The sequence below is a fragment of the Cottoperca gobio genome, chromosome 21, assembly GCF_900634415.1.
Source record: "Cottoperca gobio chromosome 21, fCotGob3.1, whole genome shotgun sequence".
NCBI classification, from domain to species: Eukaryota; Metazoa; Chordata; class Actinopteri; order Perciformes; family Bovichtidae; genus Cottoperca; species Cottoperca gobio.
In genome coordinates this window covers 1,788,985-1,808,570 of record NC_041375.1, presented here as the reverse complement: position 1 = coordinate 1,808,570, position 19,586 = coordinate 1,788,985, and the positions used below count along the sequence as shown (strand labels likewise).

The following is a 19,586-nucleotide window of genomic DNA, read 5'->3' as shown; positions in this document are numbered from 1 at the left end:
ACTTTCATAGTTGATCAGTTCATTTGCAGGTGATTTGATCTCAAGTTGCTTCCTTGTTCTTCCACTAGAGGTCTCACAGTGACATGTTTAAATGGAGCCGAGCCTGCAACGACTCCATAACAAAAACCTTCAGCATGAGGGAAAGCTGCACACATCATGTTGGGATTAATTAGTGCAGGAAAGGCTTCAGCAGTGTGAGAGAAACTGTATTATGTGAATTAACTTGTATCCTTTAAAAACAGCCGTGATAGATCTGTGCATGGTGTGAATCATATGAGGATCCAGACTGCTCTCCTCCCAGTTATTGCTCAAGAGATCAGGACACACGTTGGCTTTCAAAAGAACCCTTAAAAGGAAATTGCAACATGTGCTGAAGTCTCCACAAAAGAGGAAGTCAAAGCTGGAGAGGACATATCTGAGCTGAGGAAGATGTTTCTACAGGATTTCATGTGACCTGAGGAAGCTGTTGGACGAGAGTAACATCTGGTGAGTTCTGTTTTGAACACTGTTAACTGAAGAGGTTGGATTATTGTTGTTCTCTATATGAGCAAAATCCCTGACGTCATCGTTACTGGCTGTGACGCTGCTCCACATGTGAATTTAGTGAAGATCAGGATCAATACTTTAGTGTCAACCACGCTGGACTTTGTTTGGACAAACAAGTTAAACACCAGAGCTGCTTAATCACATTTTGTTCTGCTTTCTCCACACACATTATTTTTCCCACGATTACAACATCTTCTCCCCAAAGTCTACCTGTGGAAAATCCACCTAATTTGATTTTCTGAAAAATTAAGTTAAGTTTCCATGTGGATTTAAATTAAACAAATAGATTGACATTTAGTATTTTCTCACCGAAAGTCCGGACAAACAATAGATTATATTTTCCATCTAGCAAATGTTTGCTAGCGAGTCTTATTTTCTGCACTTTCTTGGCACATTATATATATATATATATATAACATTATGTATAATATAATATATATATATACATATATTACATTATATATATTACATTATATATATATATATATATATATATATATATATATATATATATATACATACACATGTGTATATATATATACTTTATATATATATATATATATATATATATATATATATATAGATATTACATTAAATATTATATAAATATATATGTGTGTATGTGTATATATATATATATATATATATATATATATATATATATATAAAGTATATATATATATACACATGTGTATGTATATATATATGTATACAGTATATACACATTATATATATAACATTATATATATATATAGATATAAATTATATATAATATATATATATATATATATATATATATATATTATATATATTACATTATATATAATATAATATATATATATATGTATTATATATATTAAGTATATATATATATATATATATATATATATATATATATATATATATATATACATACACATGTGTATATATATACTTTATATATATATATATATATATATAGATATTACATTATATATAATATAATATAATATATATATATATATATTACATTATATATATTACATTATATATATATATACATACACATGTGTATATATATATATACTTTATATATATATATAGATATTACATTATATATAATATAAATATATATGTGTGTATGTGTATATATATATATAAAGTATATATATATATACACATGTGTATGTATATATATATGTATACAGTATATACACATTATATATATATATATGTATATATACACACACACATATACATATATATTTAAAATAAATAAGTGCAGGGGTTAAGTTAAAAAGAAACTAAGCAATGAGCACCAGGATTTCTGACTCGAGCTGAATCAATCAGTCGATTGACAGAAAATTAATATTTAAATCATATAAATCGCTTGAGCCTCGTTTTTAAGCAAAAATGCGAAGACAAATCTTTTGTTGTGGCTTCTGAAATGTGAGGATTTGCTGGTTTTATTATAGTAAAGTGAATATATGCGACAGTATTTTCACTATTAAACAAACAAAACTAATTATATGTATTACATGCTCAATAATAGTGTATATTTAAGTGTTTGAACATTTTAATAAGCATAATTCGACATCTACAACTGTGTACAAATATGTGTCTAAACTCTCGTCAATATCTGTCGGCGCAAAATTAAGATTATGATTTATGCACAAAAACATTCAAGGGGAAGCACTGCAACGTCTTTTGTTATTAGTATATGTTATAGTGTATGTTATATTAGTATAATCATTAGTATTAGTATATTTTATATCCAATGGTTGGTCACAAAACTTCTAAGTGTAGGTCATTTGCTGATTTATAGATTTTATTTAGAGATTATTTGTCTCATAACTCAGAGGACGTTGTTGAAATCTTTGTTGCTTCAAATCCCAGAACAATATATTATTGCGACGGCTGAGTTATATCCTATGAAAAGCCTTATTTTTCCTCAACATTACTGAACATTTCTAGAAACTCTTACTAAGTTATGTTTGTAAATGAAATTCCAGCATCATTTTTTGGGTGTTTTGTCACTAAACTTGATCAAAAGGGAAAATGTTTCACTTTCTATGTGGACGTCCAGTCAGTGTTGATGGTAAATATAGTCGAGTGAAGCGAAAATTCCTCAGTGCATGCTGTATTGACCGAGAAAGCTAAACCTAAAGCTAGGACAGTGATGTAGTTGGAGGCAAGGAAGAACTACAGGCTACTCCAGCTTGTATTTCTCTGGCTAGCCAGAGTGGCATACTCTAGATGCCGCTCAAAAATACAACTTCCTTATCGTCTTTGCTCGTCTTTGCTTGTATGCAAACTAGCTACATTTCCAACAGCGAGTGCAAAGGATGATATGGACTCGAATACATTTTACAATGTTCTGGCTGACAAATTTATTTGAGCAAGAGGCGAAAAAAATGCAGCGGAGAGCGGCGGAGGCTGCAGCAGGGAGGATGTGGCCAGTATATTTGTAATTATTATTAACAGTTACTTTGCTTCTCCAGTATATATTCGTCATCTAACACTATTGTAATGCTGAGCGAATTTAAGTTGGGCTGTTACTGTGAAAGGTAAAGACGTAAGGCGTGAAGCTGTAATGCGCTGCCAATGTGGGAAATAATAAAGAGTTGTTGCAATCTTGGTTCACCCTGGTTCGGACTACAGAGCCTCTGTGCCATCCATCCACCCATTGTTTATCGCAGTCGGCAGCAGCTCCAGTAAGGAACCCAAAACTTCACTTCTCCGGGCCACATCCGCCAGCTCCGACTGGGGGATCCCGAGGCGTTCCCAGGCCAGTGAGGAGATATAATCTCTCCACCGAGACCTGGGTCTTCCCCAGGGTCTCTTTCCAGCTGAACGTGCCTGGAACACCTCCCTAGGGAGGCGCCCAGGTGGCATCCTTACTAGATGCCCGAATCACCTCAACTGGCTTCTTTCAATGCAAAGGAACAGCAGCTCTACTCCGAGTCTCTCACGGATGGCTGAGCTTCTCACCCTATCTCTAAGGGAGACGCCAGCCACCCGTCTGAGAAAAACAATTTCGGCCACTTGTGCCCGCAATCTTGTTCTTTCGGTCATGACCCAGCCTTCATGACCAGGCTGGAACGAAGATCGAGAGCTTTGCCTTCTGGCTCAGCTCTCTTTTTGTCACAACGGTTCGGTAAAGCGATTGCAATACAGCCCCCGCTGCTTCGATCAATCTCTCACTCCATCGTCCCCTCATTCGCGAACAAGACCCTGAGGTACTTCTTCACTTGGGGTAAAGGCTCATTCCCTACCCGGAGTAGGCAATCCACCGGATGGCCCTCAGAAGTGACCCCCTCACCCCATACTCCCGCAGCACCTCCCACAGTATCACCCAGGGGACCCGGTCATACGCCTTCTCCATATCCACAAAACACATGTAGACCGGATGGGCGTACTTCCAGGCCCCCTCCAGGATCCTTGCGAGAGTGAAGAGTTGGTCCGTTGTTCCACGACCAGGATAGAATCCGCATTGTTCCTCTTCAATCAGAGGTTCGACTATTAGCCGAACCCTCCTTTCCAGCACCTTGGAGTAGACTTTACCAGGGAGGCTGAGAAGTGTGATATCCCTGTAAATAGCACACACTCTCTGGCCCCCCTTTTTGAAAAGAGATCCACCACCCCGGTCTGCCACCCCCTAGGCACTGTTCCAGACTTCCATGCAATGTTGACGAGGCGTGTCAACCAAGACAGCCCCTCAACACCCAAAGCCTTTAGCATTTCTGGACGGATCTCACCAACCCCTGCGGCTTTGCCACTGTGGCGTTGTTTGACTACCTCAGTGACCTCCAACAGGGAAATTGACGATGGTCCCCATCAGCTTCCAGCTCTGCCTCTACCATAGAGGGCGCGTCAGTCGGATTCAGGAGTTCCTCAAAGTGCTCCTTCCACCGCCCGATATCCTTCTCAGTCGAAGTCAGCAGGGTCCCACCCTTGCTGTACATAGCTTGGATGGTTCCCCGCTTACCCCTCCTGAGGTGCCGGATGGTTTTCCAGAAGCACCTTGGTGCCGACCGAAAGTCCTTCTCCATAGCTTCTCCAAACTTCTCCCACACCCCCTGCTTTACCTCTGCCACGGCAGAGGCTGCCGCCCTTCGAGTCCGTCGGTACCCTGCAACTGTTTCCGGAGTCCTCCCGGATAACATAACCCGGAAGGACTCCTTCTTCAGTCGGACGGCTTCCCTGACCACCGGGGTCCAAAACGGTGTTTGAGGGTTACCACCCCTTGAGGCACCTAAGACCTTGAGACCACAGCTCCTCACCGCAGCTTCAGCAATAGACGTTTTGAACATTGCCTCCACAGGGATGTCTGAAAAGCTCCGCTGGAGGTGTGAATTGTGAGCCTCTGTGCGTTCTTTTTATTTGACCTGCGTCAGTATAGACGCAACTGTGATACACTATGTTTTGGATGCGTGTCAGTAGCTCGCACGCAGTGCATCCTGGTACCTGCCGGCACAGCTCCAAGAGCATGAGAACTCAGCTTTCTCTGTGAATATAGCGCACAGTGGAATTAATTGCGTTAATTGACTACATTTATTATTAACACTGATTGGACATTCACACTAATGGTGACAAATGTTCCCTTTAACACAGAATAGTGTTATAAATGTTTCAGCTAAGTTAGGCTGTTTTATGTTGAGGTAACAGTAAGTTATGTTGGTGAGGGGAAAGGGAAGGTTCTGCTGATGCTTTAACAGTGTGTCGAAACGCAAAAGGAAGGTGCACAGAGAGTCGAGTGGTGCAATCCAAACACACTCTTCCTCGTCTTTGTCGGAGTTGTTTGTGCTTTTGAGTCATTGGCCGAGACTGCACTCTGCTCACGAGGGTCATGGGTGAGGTTTCCTCCGCTCGCTCTGCTGTGCTGTGATAACTTTCTCATCCTTCCTCCGTCTGTTCGGTGCCTCTGTGTCGCTTTCTTAAAGGTGAGTCAACAGATTCTGCTCACTTTTGCTAATCTTAAATAAGGCACACGTTTTCTTTTCTTTCCAATTTCTACATTTGTAATATTAATTCTGCCACTGAATGCAAATAAAAGCGTCAGTCTGGGATCAGCTCGCGACCGTTAAGCATTGCATGTTTACTGTTGAAGAGAAATGTGTTGTAATTCTACGTTATATTAAAGGCACCTGCTGTATACAATAAAGAGAATCTATTTTCAAGCTATTCATAGACAGTAACATTGAAGCTTGGAAATTCACCTCATATCTGTCGCATGGCATTGAAATCATTTCTTTTTGTAATTTAAATATGATGATTGTTTGAGGTGCATTTTGAACAGTTGTTTACAGCAAGTTATATCAAACCTTTGGAGGAACCATGGGGTTTTTTGTTTTTGCCCCGCTTGTGTTTTGACTGTTTGCTGTGCAGATGTTTTCTCTACAACACTGCACTTTATAAAAAGGTACATCTGAGTGACACTGACATTATTACACCAAGATAGCATACAAGTGAAACAACAGGTTAGCCGTGCTATGCGTGTTACACTTTGGTATCTGTGGGTTTTATTGATGACTAAATTCTTAACTGAGGTCTGGTTGGCAAGGCACAAGCAGAACGACCTCATTTTATTTACTGTGCAAACCCTGCGCTGGACTTCTCTTACGTTACTTGGTGCAGCGTTGCCGTTTGTTAAAAAGGGTTTAATTGATTTAAGGTCAGAAAATGTGGCTGATATTGCTGCTAACTTATACAGAGAAGCAACCCGCTGTACTATATGTAGTTAATGCATGTTGCTGCTGATGCTTGCTCTAGTTTAATATAAAAAAATAGAACCGTAGTGGAAAAAGCAAAAATGCATAAAAACCGGCAGTAGTCTTGTAGAGCATCTCACCACAAAACACAAAACCTCACTTCACAGTAAAAACAGTATTTGTGAAGCATCACATTCATTCATGTTGTCGTGCTCCACTGTCGGAGGGTAAACTCCCGTTGTTTTCCCTTTCTCGTGACAAATGAGTCACGTAGTTTGATAACTTCCCACCAGCTGAGTGGCTTCATCTTGAACTCTTCATCAATCCTAATTCAGAGATTGTACTGACAGCACAAACAAACTGCAGTTTGAAGGATATTTCAGACATAATATTGACGGTTTTCACATTTCCTCACTTCAATCTGTCATTTATATTTAATTATTCCCACGTTTGTCCAGTAGAGTATTTACTGCTGCAACTCAACATTTCTGGACACCTGATGATACTGCAGCTTTCATTTTAAAGATATTTTCTCAGGCAAGGGTTAAAAATAGACTTGATTTCGAGGAGGAACATGAGAAACAGACAGAGTGTTCCTCCACTGGCCAAGCAAAGAGAGCATTATCATAACTCTGTGCAAAATACCTTAAAACATATCAACATAAAGTGAAATCAAGTCCTTTGTGGGTGTCAGCCTTCTGAACAAGTTGTTGCTTCTTTTGAGGTCATCCACTAGAGTAAATGATCTGGGTTTCAATTCCCCATCATCATGTGAGATCACAACCTCTTCCCCTTTGCTTAGCACTTCACCATCACTGTAGGAACATGAGAATATGGCACTCCCGTAGCGGACATGGCCTCTGCTTCCTGAGGTGTTGGCTAAAATCATCAGGACGGTTCTCTTTAATGCACACTTGAGACAAATTAGCCCTAAAACCAAATTCAGAAAAGAAAATGTATTTAAAAAAATCATTTGGACCAAATATAAGCTTCTCCAGTGTGACGATTTACTGCTGTTTTGTGTTTATATTGTTAATTAAATGATTAGTCAATCCACAAACATTTACTGCAACACTTGTGATAGTCCGTTAACTGTTTTTTGTGATAGTCCATTAACTGTTTTGAGCAAAAACATTCTGATTTCAGCCTCAGATTCTCTTCATCATGACAAACTAAACTGAATATCTTTCGGTTTTTGAATTGTTTCGATAAAAATGTGATTTTCTTTAGCTATTTCTTTTAATTTTTCTGACATTTTATAGACAAAATAATTATTTCAAAAAAATAAACTGCAGATTAACCAATAATGAATATCAGCACTAATATTAGTGTCATTTGAATATCTTTGGGTTTCAGACTGTTCAGGCACAAGCAAGTTGAATATGCCATATTGGGCACAAAGTGGTTTTTTCATAACTTTTTCACAGATTGCCTTTAAGAGTTTAGATTTGTTCCACTGTTGCACAGTTTGCCAGTTGTTCAGTGTCTGCAGTGCTGCCTCACGTTTGTCTCGTCAGTGAAGAATGACTGGAATCTGCATGTTTATGGTGATTGACAGCAGGACTACAGCTTAGCTCGTGCTGCTTCCCTCTTCACTCTCTTTCTCTTTCTCTTTCTGAGTTTCTTATATCCTCCACATTTCTCTGCTTTATATCTGCTCTGTTACTGATACTAACTTATAACATTAGATTACATTAACTATCTACAGTGCCAGTAAAAGCATATATACACTTTATTGCCAACATAACATGGTGTTGACAATAAAAACATTGACTTCTTGTTGTTTTTCAAGCGTTTATTTGTTCTGTAGATTTCATGTCGTCACGACCTTGGACCTACGATCACTCTTGAGTCTGTTGTTGCAACCGCTGCCCCAAAGCAGACGGAAAAAGTTTGCACGACTGAGCAGATTCGTAGGCCAACACACTCAACTACCACTCAACCCAATGCAAACAGGAACACACAGACACTTGTTCCTTTCCGGCAGTTTGCTGTAGTCACATCAAACATTGCACAAATTTGTTCAGTTAGCGAGGTCCATTTCCCAACAGTGCCCGTCTACTAAACATTTTCTACATACGGCCTCAGAGCTCAGTTATATGTCACTTTGTCAAGTATGTATATCAAAAACATGTGATCATGTTGGAGATTATCAGCAGCTGCTATCTAAAATGTGTCCAGCAGCTATAACACAAAGTATGCCTCCTGATCCATTTAAAAGGATTAATAATGATATTTACATTTGCCTTTCACTTTCCACCATCTGCCACCAGAAAACAGAAGCTTTTTTTTTTATTCTTGTTTGAATTACAACAGCATCCTCTTCTTGTTTTGTTCTTTAAAATAATCCAGTTTCCTCCAATTCTGACACTATGGCTCAACACAGCTGCGTGCCAAGAGGCTGGATCCTCCGAAGATTACATCTATAGACAGAAACAGATCAAACATGCTCGAAAGGCTGGGCCCATTCCAAACGAGCCTCAAGGTTAAAAAAGTACGCATTGATATAAAAAGGCACGACAATCTTGGCAGCGACCACCTCTTAACTATAAACAGTTTCCTGCCAGGAAGTTATATTTCCATTAGCTGTAGTCTGCGGTTGTGTGCAGAGTAGGTTACAGTAATATGTGGGGGTGAAGTTAAGAGAGAAATATTAAAGGAGGTGGTACACAGTCATTTTACAAAGTGTGGGACAGAAAACATGTGTTGTATGTCATCCAACCATTGGTAAACAAAAGGTGGATAAAAAACATCAACACTGTCTGCCTCACTGCTCAGCCCAGAACACAACCAACACCTTCAGGCCTCCGGCAGCAAAGGAAAGTGCTCGCTAAAGATTTCTCTCCTCCATGTGACTCGGTCATATCCGTTTACCTCAGCCTCCCATGTGTGCCTCCCACGTTCACCACAGCCCGCTGAACCGGCGGAGCTCTTCCCACGCTCCTCTGTGCCCGGGCTTGTCCCAGAGTCAAACTCTGCTGCCTGAGGAACCCCGAACAACACACAGACTGAGATCTGGTTAAAGGCTTGGACAAGAAAAACACATCCTCCAGCTTTTAAGGCTGCAAATATTTTTAATAAATTGAGATTAATTTGAATACTGCTGTCTTGGATTTTTAGGCTCATACACCAAGCAAGGTAAAATATTTCTCAACTGTTTCAAATGCTTTGCTGCTGTATTATATTCTATTGGTAAGACTGAGAACTCAATAGTCATTTATTTGATTACTCAATAAAAAACAGGAAAATATTAATATCTTGTAAATTGTTAATCAAGAAAAATGTCAAACATTTGCTGATGCTTGTCGCATTAGGGTTTCATGGTTTTCCATGTTTTATATTATTCTGACTTACTTGTTGGTCGAACAAAAACAACTAATTTGAAGGAGACTAATCGATGAATCAAAAAAATTAATTACACAATAAATCGATAGTTATAGTATTTTTTTGATAGATATGTGATGTGAAAGGTAAACTACTAATAATTTACACATATTTTGGCATTTCATCATGTGCATTAAAAATAGTGGGATATAGCAATCCCACAGTAATACCTCCAGGAACTTTGATGCCTTGTTTTGTCTGGTTGATTCGCAGAATAAGTTTCCATCAACTCTTTTTAGATGTGCTTCATAATCTGAGGATTGTTGTTCCTGATGAGCTGATGATGCGGGATCACAGTCGCCAGAACTGTTGCCCGTCAGTCTGTACGACATCATGTTTACTCCTCTTAGCTTGTTTAGAAAAAGCCAGTGTGAACGCAAACTGGACCAGGACAAAGTGCAACAACAAGATCTCTTTTATTCTTGGTCAAGACCAATTGAACCAAACTACGGGTGTGAAAGGGAAAGTTTCAGGGCACAGTCAGTCAAATTGCAAAGAAGATGCTGATGTGAAAGTTGTGAGTGGAACAGTTGGTCATGAAAGTCAAATCACAGCACCTGCAGCACTTCATATTCCTTCAAACCACCAATGCACCTCTTGTCTACAAAGCTTTGCTTCCGTCCATGTCTCTTCAGCGGTGGGTCTTCCTGTAGCGAGGTGCAGATATTATGAAAATGTTCCTCTTGTGTACCGTCTCTCCCCAAACAGCAGTTTCACTGCTACTGTCTAAGTGTCAAAGAGTTTGACTTATATGGGACAATATCAATCATCTGCAATCGAAAGCTGCCAAAGGATTCTATGAGAATTTGGAGAAAGCTTCCAGTTTCTTCTATGTTTCCTACTAAAACTTTGTATAAAACAGGGTTAGAGCTTTTAAACCCGTTTCCCTCTTGAACCCCCCCCTACAGCACTGCAGCCGAACACACTGTGAAGATCTACTTGAAGTGGAAATGCCGATGTTTGATTTCGTATTGTGAATGAATGTGGTGAGATTAGATCAGTTGCTATCTGCTAAAGACTATGAAGCATATCTGAATGTGGCCTAACACCTACTCGAACACAATACTGCAGCTTCTGTTGTTGCACACAATTTAACCGCTAATGTTAAAATGCTGTTATGACTGTCATGAAGGTTTCTCAACACACATCTCTAATCAGATGACCGATGCGACCCAGATGGTTAAAACATTACAAATGCATCCCGCTCCTGCCCATTTTTACAGATTGCCTACATTTTGGATAAAGTTTAATTAACCCTAACCCTAAACCTAACCCTATTTGGGTCTGACCCCCTTCCCCTTTTTTTAAACCTAATTTATGCACACCAGCCAGCATCAGGGAGAGGATCCTCCCACACAGGGCGACCAAGTTGAATCCCCAGGGCAGACGCAACAAGGCAAGGAAAGTGCTTCCACAGCAAACCAAAATCATGAATATTCGATTAATTGTGCCGCCCTAACGCCAGGGGCCAAGTAGGTTTTGGAACAGATTTCAAAACCATTACAGGACAGCAAAAAGCGTGAAACCATGAATGAGATAATTAGCAGTTTTACGTCTTTGAGAACTACTTTTATACGCATGCTTTTTGAAGCTGATAATCTCTTTGCAACATGGGTTCACCTTCTGCTTAACTGAGTCACACCCAAATATGTCTGTTTCCAGCTTTGGTCACATACTTTAATCACAGTCCATCCAGATGACTGGACTTGCTGGTTATGTTGATAACGCTGCCTGGTACTGGTCCTTTATGGAAACAATCATAATAACAATGTAGTTTTCTCTGGAAAAGGAACATACCAAAGATGATGACTCGAACCCCAACCTCAGTAGTGTTGTTGCCTTTCTCAGTTTTCACACATACACCTACAAGCTTCTGTAACCGCAATTATGCTTTGACCTGCTTATGGTTTAAACCAACTGAAGTACAAATGACATATGCTGACAAATGCTTTCAGAAAATGACAGTGTTGGCGAGGCTGGTGCTGCTAACCACACTGGAGACACCGATTCAAAAAGTGAATGTTGTCCAAGAGTAACTTGAAACTTTGTCATGAAGTCAGACCAAAAACTGACTTGTCTCAACTCGAAAACTGTAGAAGTCTTACCAGTTTCCCCTGAAGGATTACAGGTTTCATTCATAGTTTTACAGGCAAGGCCGAATAGGAATGTCCAATTGCGAATTGTTCAGGAATGCATGGCCTCCTTCCAGTTCCAAAACGTTATGCAGTGATTTGTAAGCATTTTGCACAAATACCAGAACATTTATCATCTTTGTCTGCGGTGCAGAGGTAGAGGGAGGAGGGAGGGAAGCTGATTATTGCTCTATTTTAAAGTCACTTATGTCCTGTCACTGGACAGAAGTTTTCCAGTAAGTTGTTGGCTGTTTGTCATGAAGTCAGGCTGGTTGTGTATTCTCATCTCTAAATGTTGTTTGTGTCTTTCAGCCATGGGCCAGCGTGCAACACTGGGAAGCCTTCTGTTTCTCTTCGGGCTGTTTGGGATCTGTACAGGATTTGAACAAGGTGAGTCCCACTTTCTCAAAGAACTACATAAATATTACTAGAGCTCTGAGACTATCTAAGACATTACTATATGCCGTGCATATTTCTATCCACTTTTTTGTAAGTAGAACTCTTAAATCTGTCTCCAGTATGTAGAGAAGTGTTTGATCGCCCTCCTATGGCCACTGGTGTAACTGCAGTGACTTGTGTTTTGTCAGTACTCATAATTGTTGACACTATGCAGCACATTTAGTGGTACAGTAACTCAGCTGGGACTAGAAACTGACCAACCTAAATCTTGCTTCTTAAGTCACTTTAAAGTTAGTTAAAGCACTTGGAGTTTTCTTGTAATGATATGTGCGAGATTTAATTAAATGGCCTATCCTTGCTGGAAAAATCCCAAATTTGAGTTGGACTCAGAGCTCTATCAGTGTTGACTTGCTGTATAAATGATGAATCCATTCTCCACGGATGTGTTGCAGAGAACTGTACCAACTACAACCTCCAGTTTGAGAGGGTGTACTCTGTTCCCGGGGATGTGGCTATGCTGACCAGCAGTCTGGTGTCTTCAGAAGTCTTCAACTTTGAAACCGTCCCCTACAACTTCACCTGGTACGACTCAAAGACAGGTCAAGAAATAAGTAACGAGACCAGTCGAATCCTGGCGCATGGGGAGACTCTGTGGTTCCTTAACATAACGCTGGATGAAGATGGAGAATATGTGAGCATACTGAGGTACCGTAGCATCAGTAGAAAAAGTCCTAATGTGTTTTTGTGGCTGTCTACACTGAAGGAATCACTGTCTATTAAATAAAATGTAGCATCTGACCTTGGAGACTCCTACTCGCATGCGTGCACTGCAGGAATGTTTTGTTCAGTAGGGAGGCTCCAGTATGTGTGGAAATGATTACAGCAGCAGGAGAAACAGAATGATCCATATGATTGAGGAAACGTAAATCTGTATCAAACTGCTGCTGACTCTGTAAAACTGCAACACTTTGTCTTTCATTCAACATGTTATTAATAATGCATCATGTTTCAGAAGCTGTTAATGTCCACCCTAAGAATCAGCACCTGCTTATTGCTGATTCAGCTGCTCATTGATGACCGTGAACAGAAAACAGCTCATTTCCTTCTTCATCTTTCCGACAGAACTCCCTCTTGGTGCTACAGGCAGGCCACCAGGCTGGTCGTGGAGCGGCCTGTTGCTGGAGAATGTGGCAGGCCAAGGAAAGCTTATCAAACACTTACAAATGGAGTCGCCGACACTCTGTCCTGCCCTCTGAAGGAGTACATCGATAAACTGGACAGCTACAACATCACTTCCTCCTTGGAGTGGTACAGAGTAAGTTATGGGAAAGTCTTGCACTGATATGAAAATATTCATTAACCTTCGGCTAGATGTTGTAGAGATGTTTTGCGAGATCTGTGTCGATCTGCTGGACCTGATCTACACGGGCAGAACAGTCTGGGGACAACAGGCAGTTTGAGAAAAGTCCCGGTGTGGGAGATGTTTGGAAATTAAATGTTGCACAATACATGTGTTATCTCGATTATTTTGTTTTCAGCCCCCAACTCTGCTCATCACGCCACTTCTTTAACCATGGAACCATCTACCATGATCTTACATATTGTCATTTTCTCATTTAGGGTTGTGACCCCATCGTTGATGGGAATGACAGGTATACCTACCTGCCTGATGGCAAACTGAACATTGGCCTGGTAGAAAGCACAAACAACTTCTACACCTGTACTCTGACCTTCAGTCTCGGCGGCAGGATAGGATCTGTGTCTGAGACTATTGAAGCATTTGTCTCAAGTAAGAACAGACTCAGTACTTGACTATACGAGAGACAAACCTTAAATACTAAATCCTACAGTGGAAAGCACTTCACTTTTCACAATCACCAATACGAAAATCAACCACTACTTCCATATACCGTATATTTCCGTGAATAGATAACCTCAACCTCTGTTACGTTGTCCGTCTTCTCAGGGAAGTACTCTATGACTCCACGAGTGAACCAACCGGCCAATGAAATAATCAAGGAACAGATGGGTGAGTGTGCGAAATATTCTGACAAACATTTTGAAGTGAAGGTACTGTGAACCAAGTCAAATCAGAAAGACAAATGACTTCATAAGTTTTCTAATCTTTTCACTGGCACCTGTAACATACATTCACAAAAACACCTTTCAGACAGATGCAGAAAAATATTACAGAAAATATTTAAGAGACTTAGAGAAATAGTTTTGTTAAGTATAAATTGTGTTATTGTTTGTGCATGTGTTTAGGGTCCAATTTCTACAAGCTGTGCCGGGTGTTTGTGCCGTGTGTCGGGAAGCCTTCGGTTGACATTGTTTGGCTGGTCAGAGACGAGTTCATTTTGAATACCGACCCCGCTGACCGCGTCTACACTTCAGAACAACGGTCAGCACCTTTATCTATCCTTTTGTTTTATCGGCTGCTTTTGTGGTACGACAAGTGAGAACTATGATGTGCCTGATTATGTTCAAAAAATAAAAGCCTCTACTATGGATGTCAACATTTGTAGCAAAGAGGCCCAGAAAGTTCCTGAGGAAGGTGTATGGCTTGAGCGAGTGCTGACGATTTCTGAGCTGAGGGAGGAGGATTTCCACATCAACTACACGTGTCGAGCGTACAGCGCAAGGGGCTTCCCTGAGAGCTATTTTACTCTTCTCCCAGCAGGTAAAAACACAGAATAAGCCCTCAAAATGAAAACTTTTTTAGTTTGTTAAATACTTGTTATTAGTTTGGACTGTCAGGTGTCAAGTAGGTTGAGAATCAGTGGCCTGTTCATCTCTCAGCCTTTCAATCCTATGTATTGGAGGATAAAGTATAAAGCCAAAGGCCAAACAAAGAGACTCAATTCTATAAAATATGTTGTTCGCAATGTGTGTAAATTACTTATGAAGGTTAAAAACAGCTGAATGAAACTATGTTGTAGAATGTACCAACACAAGGACGGGCTCAGCATGGACAGGTGGTTAGGAGTAAATGGTCCCTAGGATGATTAATCTATTATGAGAAGTAAACGATGTACAGCTAAAAAGAAGAAGTACGAGTGTGTCCGGTCAAGGACTGCAAAGCACTCGCATACCAAAGGAGGAAAGGACTCTGAAAGTAGTATCCAAGTTGCCGAATGAAGCGTGGAACAGGATTAACTATGAACCAAACAACTTGGAATCACCAATTTAAACTTCAGAGTTTTCTGTACTCACTCTGCCATTGGACGACTGACACGGACTGACCTCAAGGACTTTTGACAAAGTCATGAGCGGCCCGAAGAATTGCAAGGCCAGCTATCCGACCTCTCTCTCTCTCCTCTAACCGATAAGTAGATCAAACAGTTACAGCAGTTGGGAATTTATATTATAATTCATCAATCTTGATAATGTTATACATGTTGTTTGAATCAATTTAAGCTGTATGCCTTGCCCCTGCTTTAATACTTAAAATAAAATGTATCTTTTGATTTAAACCTTGAATTGTGGACATTGAGAATTTGTATCTTTATGAGGTATTTAAAAGGGTTTGCAGTAATTAATATCTTAATGGTTCTGATAACGGTTTTCTCTAGCCAACAACATGTCCCTGTGGTAAATTCCTGACTGCTAATCAAACCTAGTCAATACCAAGTGCACAGATCATAGAGGAGAGCTGTCTGGTGATAGCCGCTGAATTCACAATGCTATTCAGTTCAGAGGATTACTGGTGCAGGCGGGATAGACGTTTGTATACAGACTAGGCTAAGTCTCCTCGCCACCAACTTAGATAGTCGCTAGACTCCAGTTGAGGTAAAACTTGATAGGACTAGGACTCGGACCCGTCAGTTGGAGAGTTGGTGGAGACTTGCCCCTGGGCTATCAGGGCGCGATGTAATGGATCTAACACAGGGCACATTGACCCTTAGATACTCAGTTTACCATCATACATACTGATTTACTTTAGCCGGTAACAGCGCACATGAGCACGCAACAGGAAATGCACCCGGCAAGGGCCAGCCATCACCGGGGAGAAGATCCACCCACACTCTGACCGCCAGGTGGCATCCCCAGAGCAGACGCGCCTGTCTGCTCTCTGTTGTAGCTATAATACAACAGAGAGGCGATGGAAACCTTGGAATGAATTAATGTACAAGGTGTGATCTTACAACAAACTGAAATCATATTCCTGCTTTGTTTTCTGTTCCTCTGTACAGATCCCAATGACATACTTCCCATTGGCTCCGTGCTCGGTGGTGTGACGGTTCTCTTCATCGTCAGTGTTTCCATCTACTACCTTTTTAAGGTTGACATTGTGCTCTGGTTTAGGAGTATGTTTCCAATCCTCTATACAAATACAGGTAATATTTCACAGCAGGTGTGTCATTAGTAATGTGTTCTTTAGGACTGGGCAATATAACGATATGGTAATATGAGACTAGAAGGCTACATTACAGTAAAGTGATGCAACGTTCTGAACGTACCGGGCTGTTCTATTATTTGTATTTACCCACTTTATATCCACATTACTGACGATTATCAAAAATCTCCCTACAATATGTATAAATATCTACGAAGAAAATAGTGATATTTGATTTTATCTATACAGCCCAACTTTAGTGTTTTATAATAATGACATACGAGTTCACAAAGAAATACTCTTACACTACACACAACAGTCCAGGATGGAAAAACCCACAGTGATGCCTAAACATTGCCACACACACACACGCATTCACGCACACACACATACATACAGTGAGCAAACAAAGGAAACAAACTAACCACAGGGCCGTCTGCAGTATTTCTGAGAATGTCATCTGCTGCTTGCTTATGTAACAGAGAAACCTTTTAACACTCAGGACTGTATGTTTACATTTAGCCAGAAATCTCAAAATCTGACTTTAATGTATTAAAGTTAATAAATGAAATGTGTATTTAACATGACAAGGGAAAGTCACCACGGCTGATTCTGACTTGCATATGTACTTTCGCCTTGCTTGTAAGAATAAAAGCAATGTTTGCAGACTGATCCACCACTAAAAATACCCTTAATAAGGTCTTTTTTATTATTTTCTGCTGTGTCAGACTTGGATGGGAAGTTGTATGATGCCTATGTGGCATACGCACAGCCCCGTGCCGTCGGATTCAGCGCTGAAGTGGAGGCGTTTGTCCTTCACACTCTACCCCAAGTGTTGGAAAAGGCCTGCGGCTACAAACTCTTCATAGCAGGCCGTGACTGCATGCCCGGGATGGGTAAGTCACCTTCATGGCGGCGGCAGCGTTGGAGCATTAGCCTCAGATACAGCGGGGCCAAGCAATCTGTTTTTGCTGACAAAATGTTATTTGAAGCAATAAAGAAAAGTTGATGCAGAGGAACTTTTCTTAGGTAAACACTACTGGTATTATATTCAGTCACAGCCCATTAAATGTTCTTTATATCAACATTTATCATCAGGTTTTTATCATAGCAGTGGGGACTGGAGGTAATGTTGGTTTTGGCTTCAGTGCCATATGTTGACGTACAGATACAGATTGCTATCGAAGTTACTAAATACTAATACCCCAGCTCCGGAACATTTAGACTAAATCATAGTATTTAGATTCACACATGATGTGCCTTTATGTGTAGCTACGATGGGGCTTAACTCTAATTAAACTAATGTTTACTCTAATCTAATTTCACTGTCTGTCCTGTTTCCTCCCTGCAGCCGTAGTGGACTCAGTGGAAGAGAATATACAAGCCAGTCGCCGCCTCCTTCTGCTCTACACCGCCACCACTTTCATCAGCAAGAGACACAAAAGCAGCATTAGCAATAACAACAACAACATCAGTAAGAGCAGTGACAGCAGAGATAACAGCGAAAGCAAGACCAGCGACCGCAGCAGCAACATGAGTTTTGATGGAAGTGAAGAAGTCTATCCAGACTCAAGACAGCAGTTGGAGTGTCTGGAAGCAATGCACAGAACCCTGCTGGAGGAATCTCTAAAGGTGAGAAAGTGCACTTGGTAATGCATATTCTATCATCATTCATCATTTATTTATATTAAAAATATTAAGTGTATGAGCTCAATGTATCGATATGATATGAAGGAAAGATTAACTAAAACTGCAACTGCTCGAAAGAGAGAAAATCTTTAATGAATGTACTTCAAATGTCTTTACTTCCACTTCAGTTATTTTTACTTCATGGCCACAAACTCACAAAGTCCCCCTGATTCTAATCTGAGCTCTGCTTTACAGGTGATTCTGGTTGAGATGGAAGAGATCACCCCGGCTCAGCTGGCTCTCTTCCCAGAGTCAATGCGTCACCTGAGGAACAAGCAGGGCGCCGTGTGTTGGTGGAAGAACCCAAGCATGAAGCAAAGGTGGAGGACATGTATGAGGACCAAAGAGGACGAGGAGAAAGGTGGACAGGACACGCAGCCGTCGGCGTCCATCTCCCCTTCCTCCAGGTTCTGGAAGGAGATGAGATATAGTATGCCGGTGAGGGGCAAGAGGGCTTTGTACCCCGAGAAGACTGCCCTGCTGAACTTATGATGAGGTCATGGACCCCAGAGTAGCTGGTCTTCAATGTAAATGTGTACGGTAGTGAATCCCCTCACACACGGAAAATTCAGAAATACTGTGTTGTCACCAGAAGCTGTGAGGTATACACTCCGTGGTCGAGGTTACAGCACAGGTGAACCAACGCTCACAAGTCGTGTTTCCACCACAAGGTCCGGCTCTGCTCACTTTTGGTTTAAACATTACGGTTTGCTATTTAAAAACACCAGGTGTGAGCGGAATATCCCGTCACACCGCGCTGGTGACTATTCTCTCTGACTCTCTGAGTGGTCGGCTCAGCTCGCTTGGTACCTCTGCACATGTGGTACTAAAATAAAAAGGTACAAGGTACTACGCGCAGCTTTTCTTAATAAAAAAAAAGAGCGAGTCAAATTGAGCAGAGCCATGTCGTATGACGGAGGAAGCTAATAATAATAATAATAATAATAATAATAATGATGAGTGCACCATGTACAGCAAATACAGAGAGAAGGGTATCTGATCAAGAAGAGGAGGAAGATGCTTTGCAAAGACTCACATTTCATGTACAGATCATCAGTTTGCCTGCATCAGTATATGAACTGTTGACATTCCCTGGCAGGTGGAGAAATATGGAGAAAATGTACATATGATAAAAAGTGTAAATATGTTTTTTTTATAATAATTCTACAGTTTCATAAGGTCGAGCCGCAAACTGTGAGCATTAACTGTATTTACATTTATTTATTGTTCTTGAATTACAGATAAGCAACTTTAATGAGCAACTGTCACGATCTGTTTCCTGTTTTATTTTGAAATGTTCATTCCCCCTTGTGTCATGTCTAGTTGTACTTCCTGTCTGTGTGTTTTCCCTCCTTTCCTGTCGTGCTTCCCTGTCGTGCTTCCTGTCGTGCTTCCCTGTCGTGCTTCCTG

General features: G+C 40.6%; 1 protein-coding gene across 3 annotated transcripts in view; it reads left to right on the top strand.

Annotated features, from left to right (window-relative positions):
* Positions 1 to 335: 335 nt before the first annotated feature.
* LOC115026676 (interleukin-1 receptor type 1-like) overlaps positions 336 to 19,586 on the top strand; it is a 20,313-nt gene continuing 1,062 nt past the window's right edge. The window contains exons 1-12 of one of the 3 annotated variants that reach the window (XM_029459577.1): positions 336 to 486; positions 12,065 to 12,142; positions 12,604 to 12,856; positions 13,274 to 13,466; positions 13,772 to 13,940; positions 14,118 to 14,180; positions 14,417 to 14,552; positions 14,677 to 14,831; positions 16,345 to 16,488; positions 17,216 to 17,383; positions 17,839 to 18,119; positions 18,372 to 19,586. The exon at positions 18,372 to 19,586 is cut by the window's right edge and continues 1,062 nt beyond it. In XM_029459577.1, the coding sequence (XP_029315437.1) occupies positions 12,067 to 12,142; positions 12,604 to 12,856; positions 13,274 to 13,466; positions 13,772 to 13,940; positions 14,118 to 14,180; positions 14,417 to 14,552; positions 14,677 to 14,831; positions 16,345 to 16,488; positions 17,216 to 17,383; positions 17,839 to 18,119; positions 18,372 to 18,668 (1,935 nt within the window). In that variant the 5' untranslated portion in view covers positions 336 to 486; positions 12,065 to 12,066 and the 3' untranslated portion in view covers positions 18,669 to 19,586. Of the gene's footprint in view, positions 487 to 5,328; positions 5,469 to 12,064; positions 12,143 to 12,603; positions 12,857 to 13,273; positions 13,467 to 13,771; positions 13,941 to 14,117; positions 14,181 to 14,416; positions 14,553 to 14,676; positions 14,832 to 16,344; positions 16,489 to 17,215; positions 17,384 to 17,838; positions 18,120 to 18,371 lie in introns of those variants that run through there. The other 2 variants (XM_029459576.1, XM_029459578.1) reach the window with 2 other exon arrangements.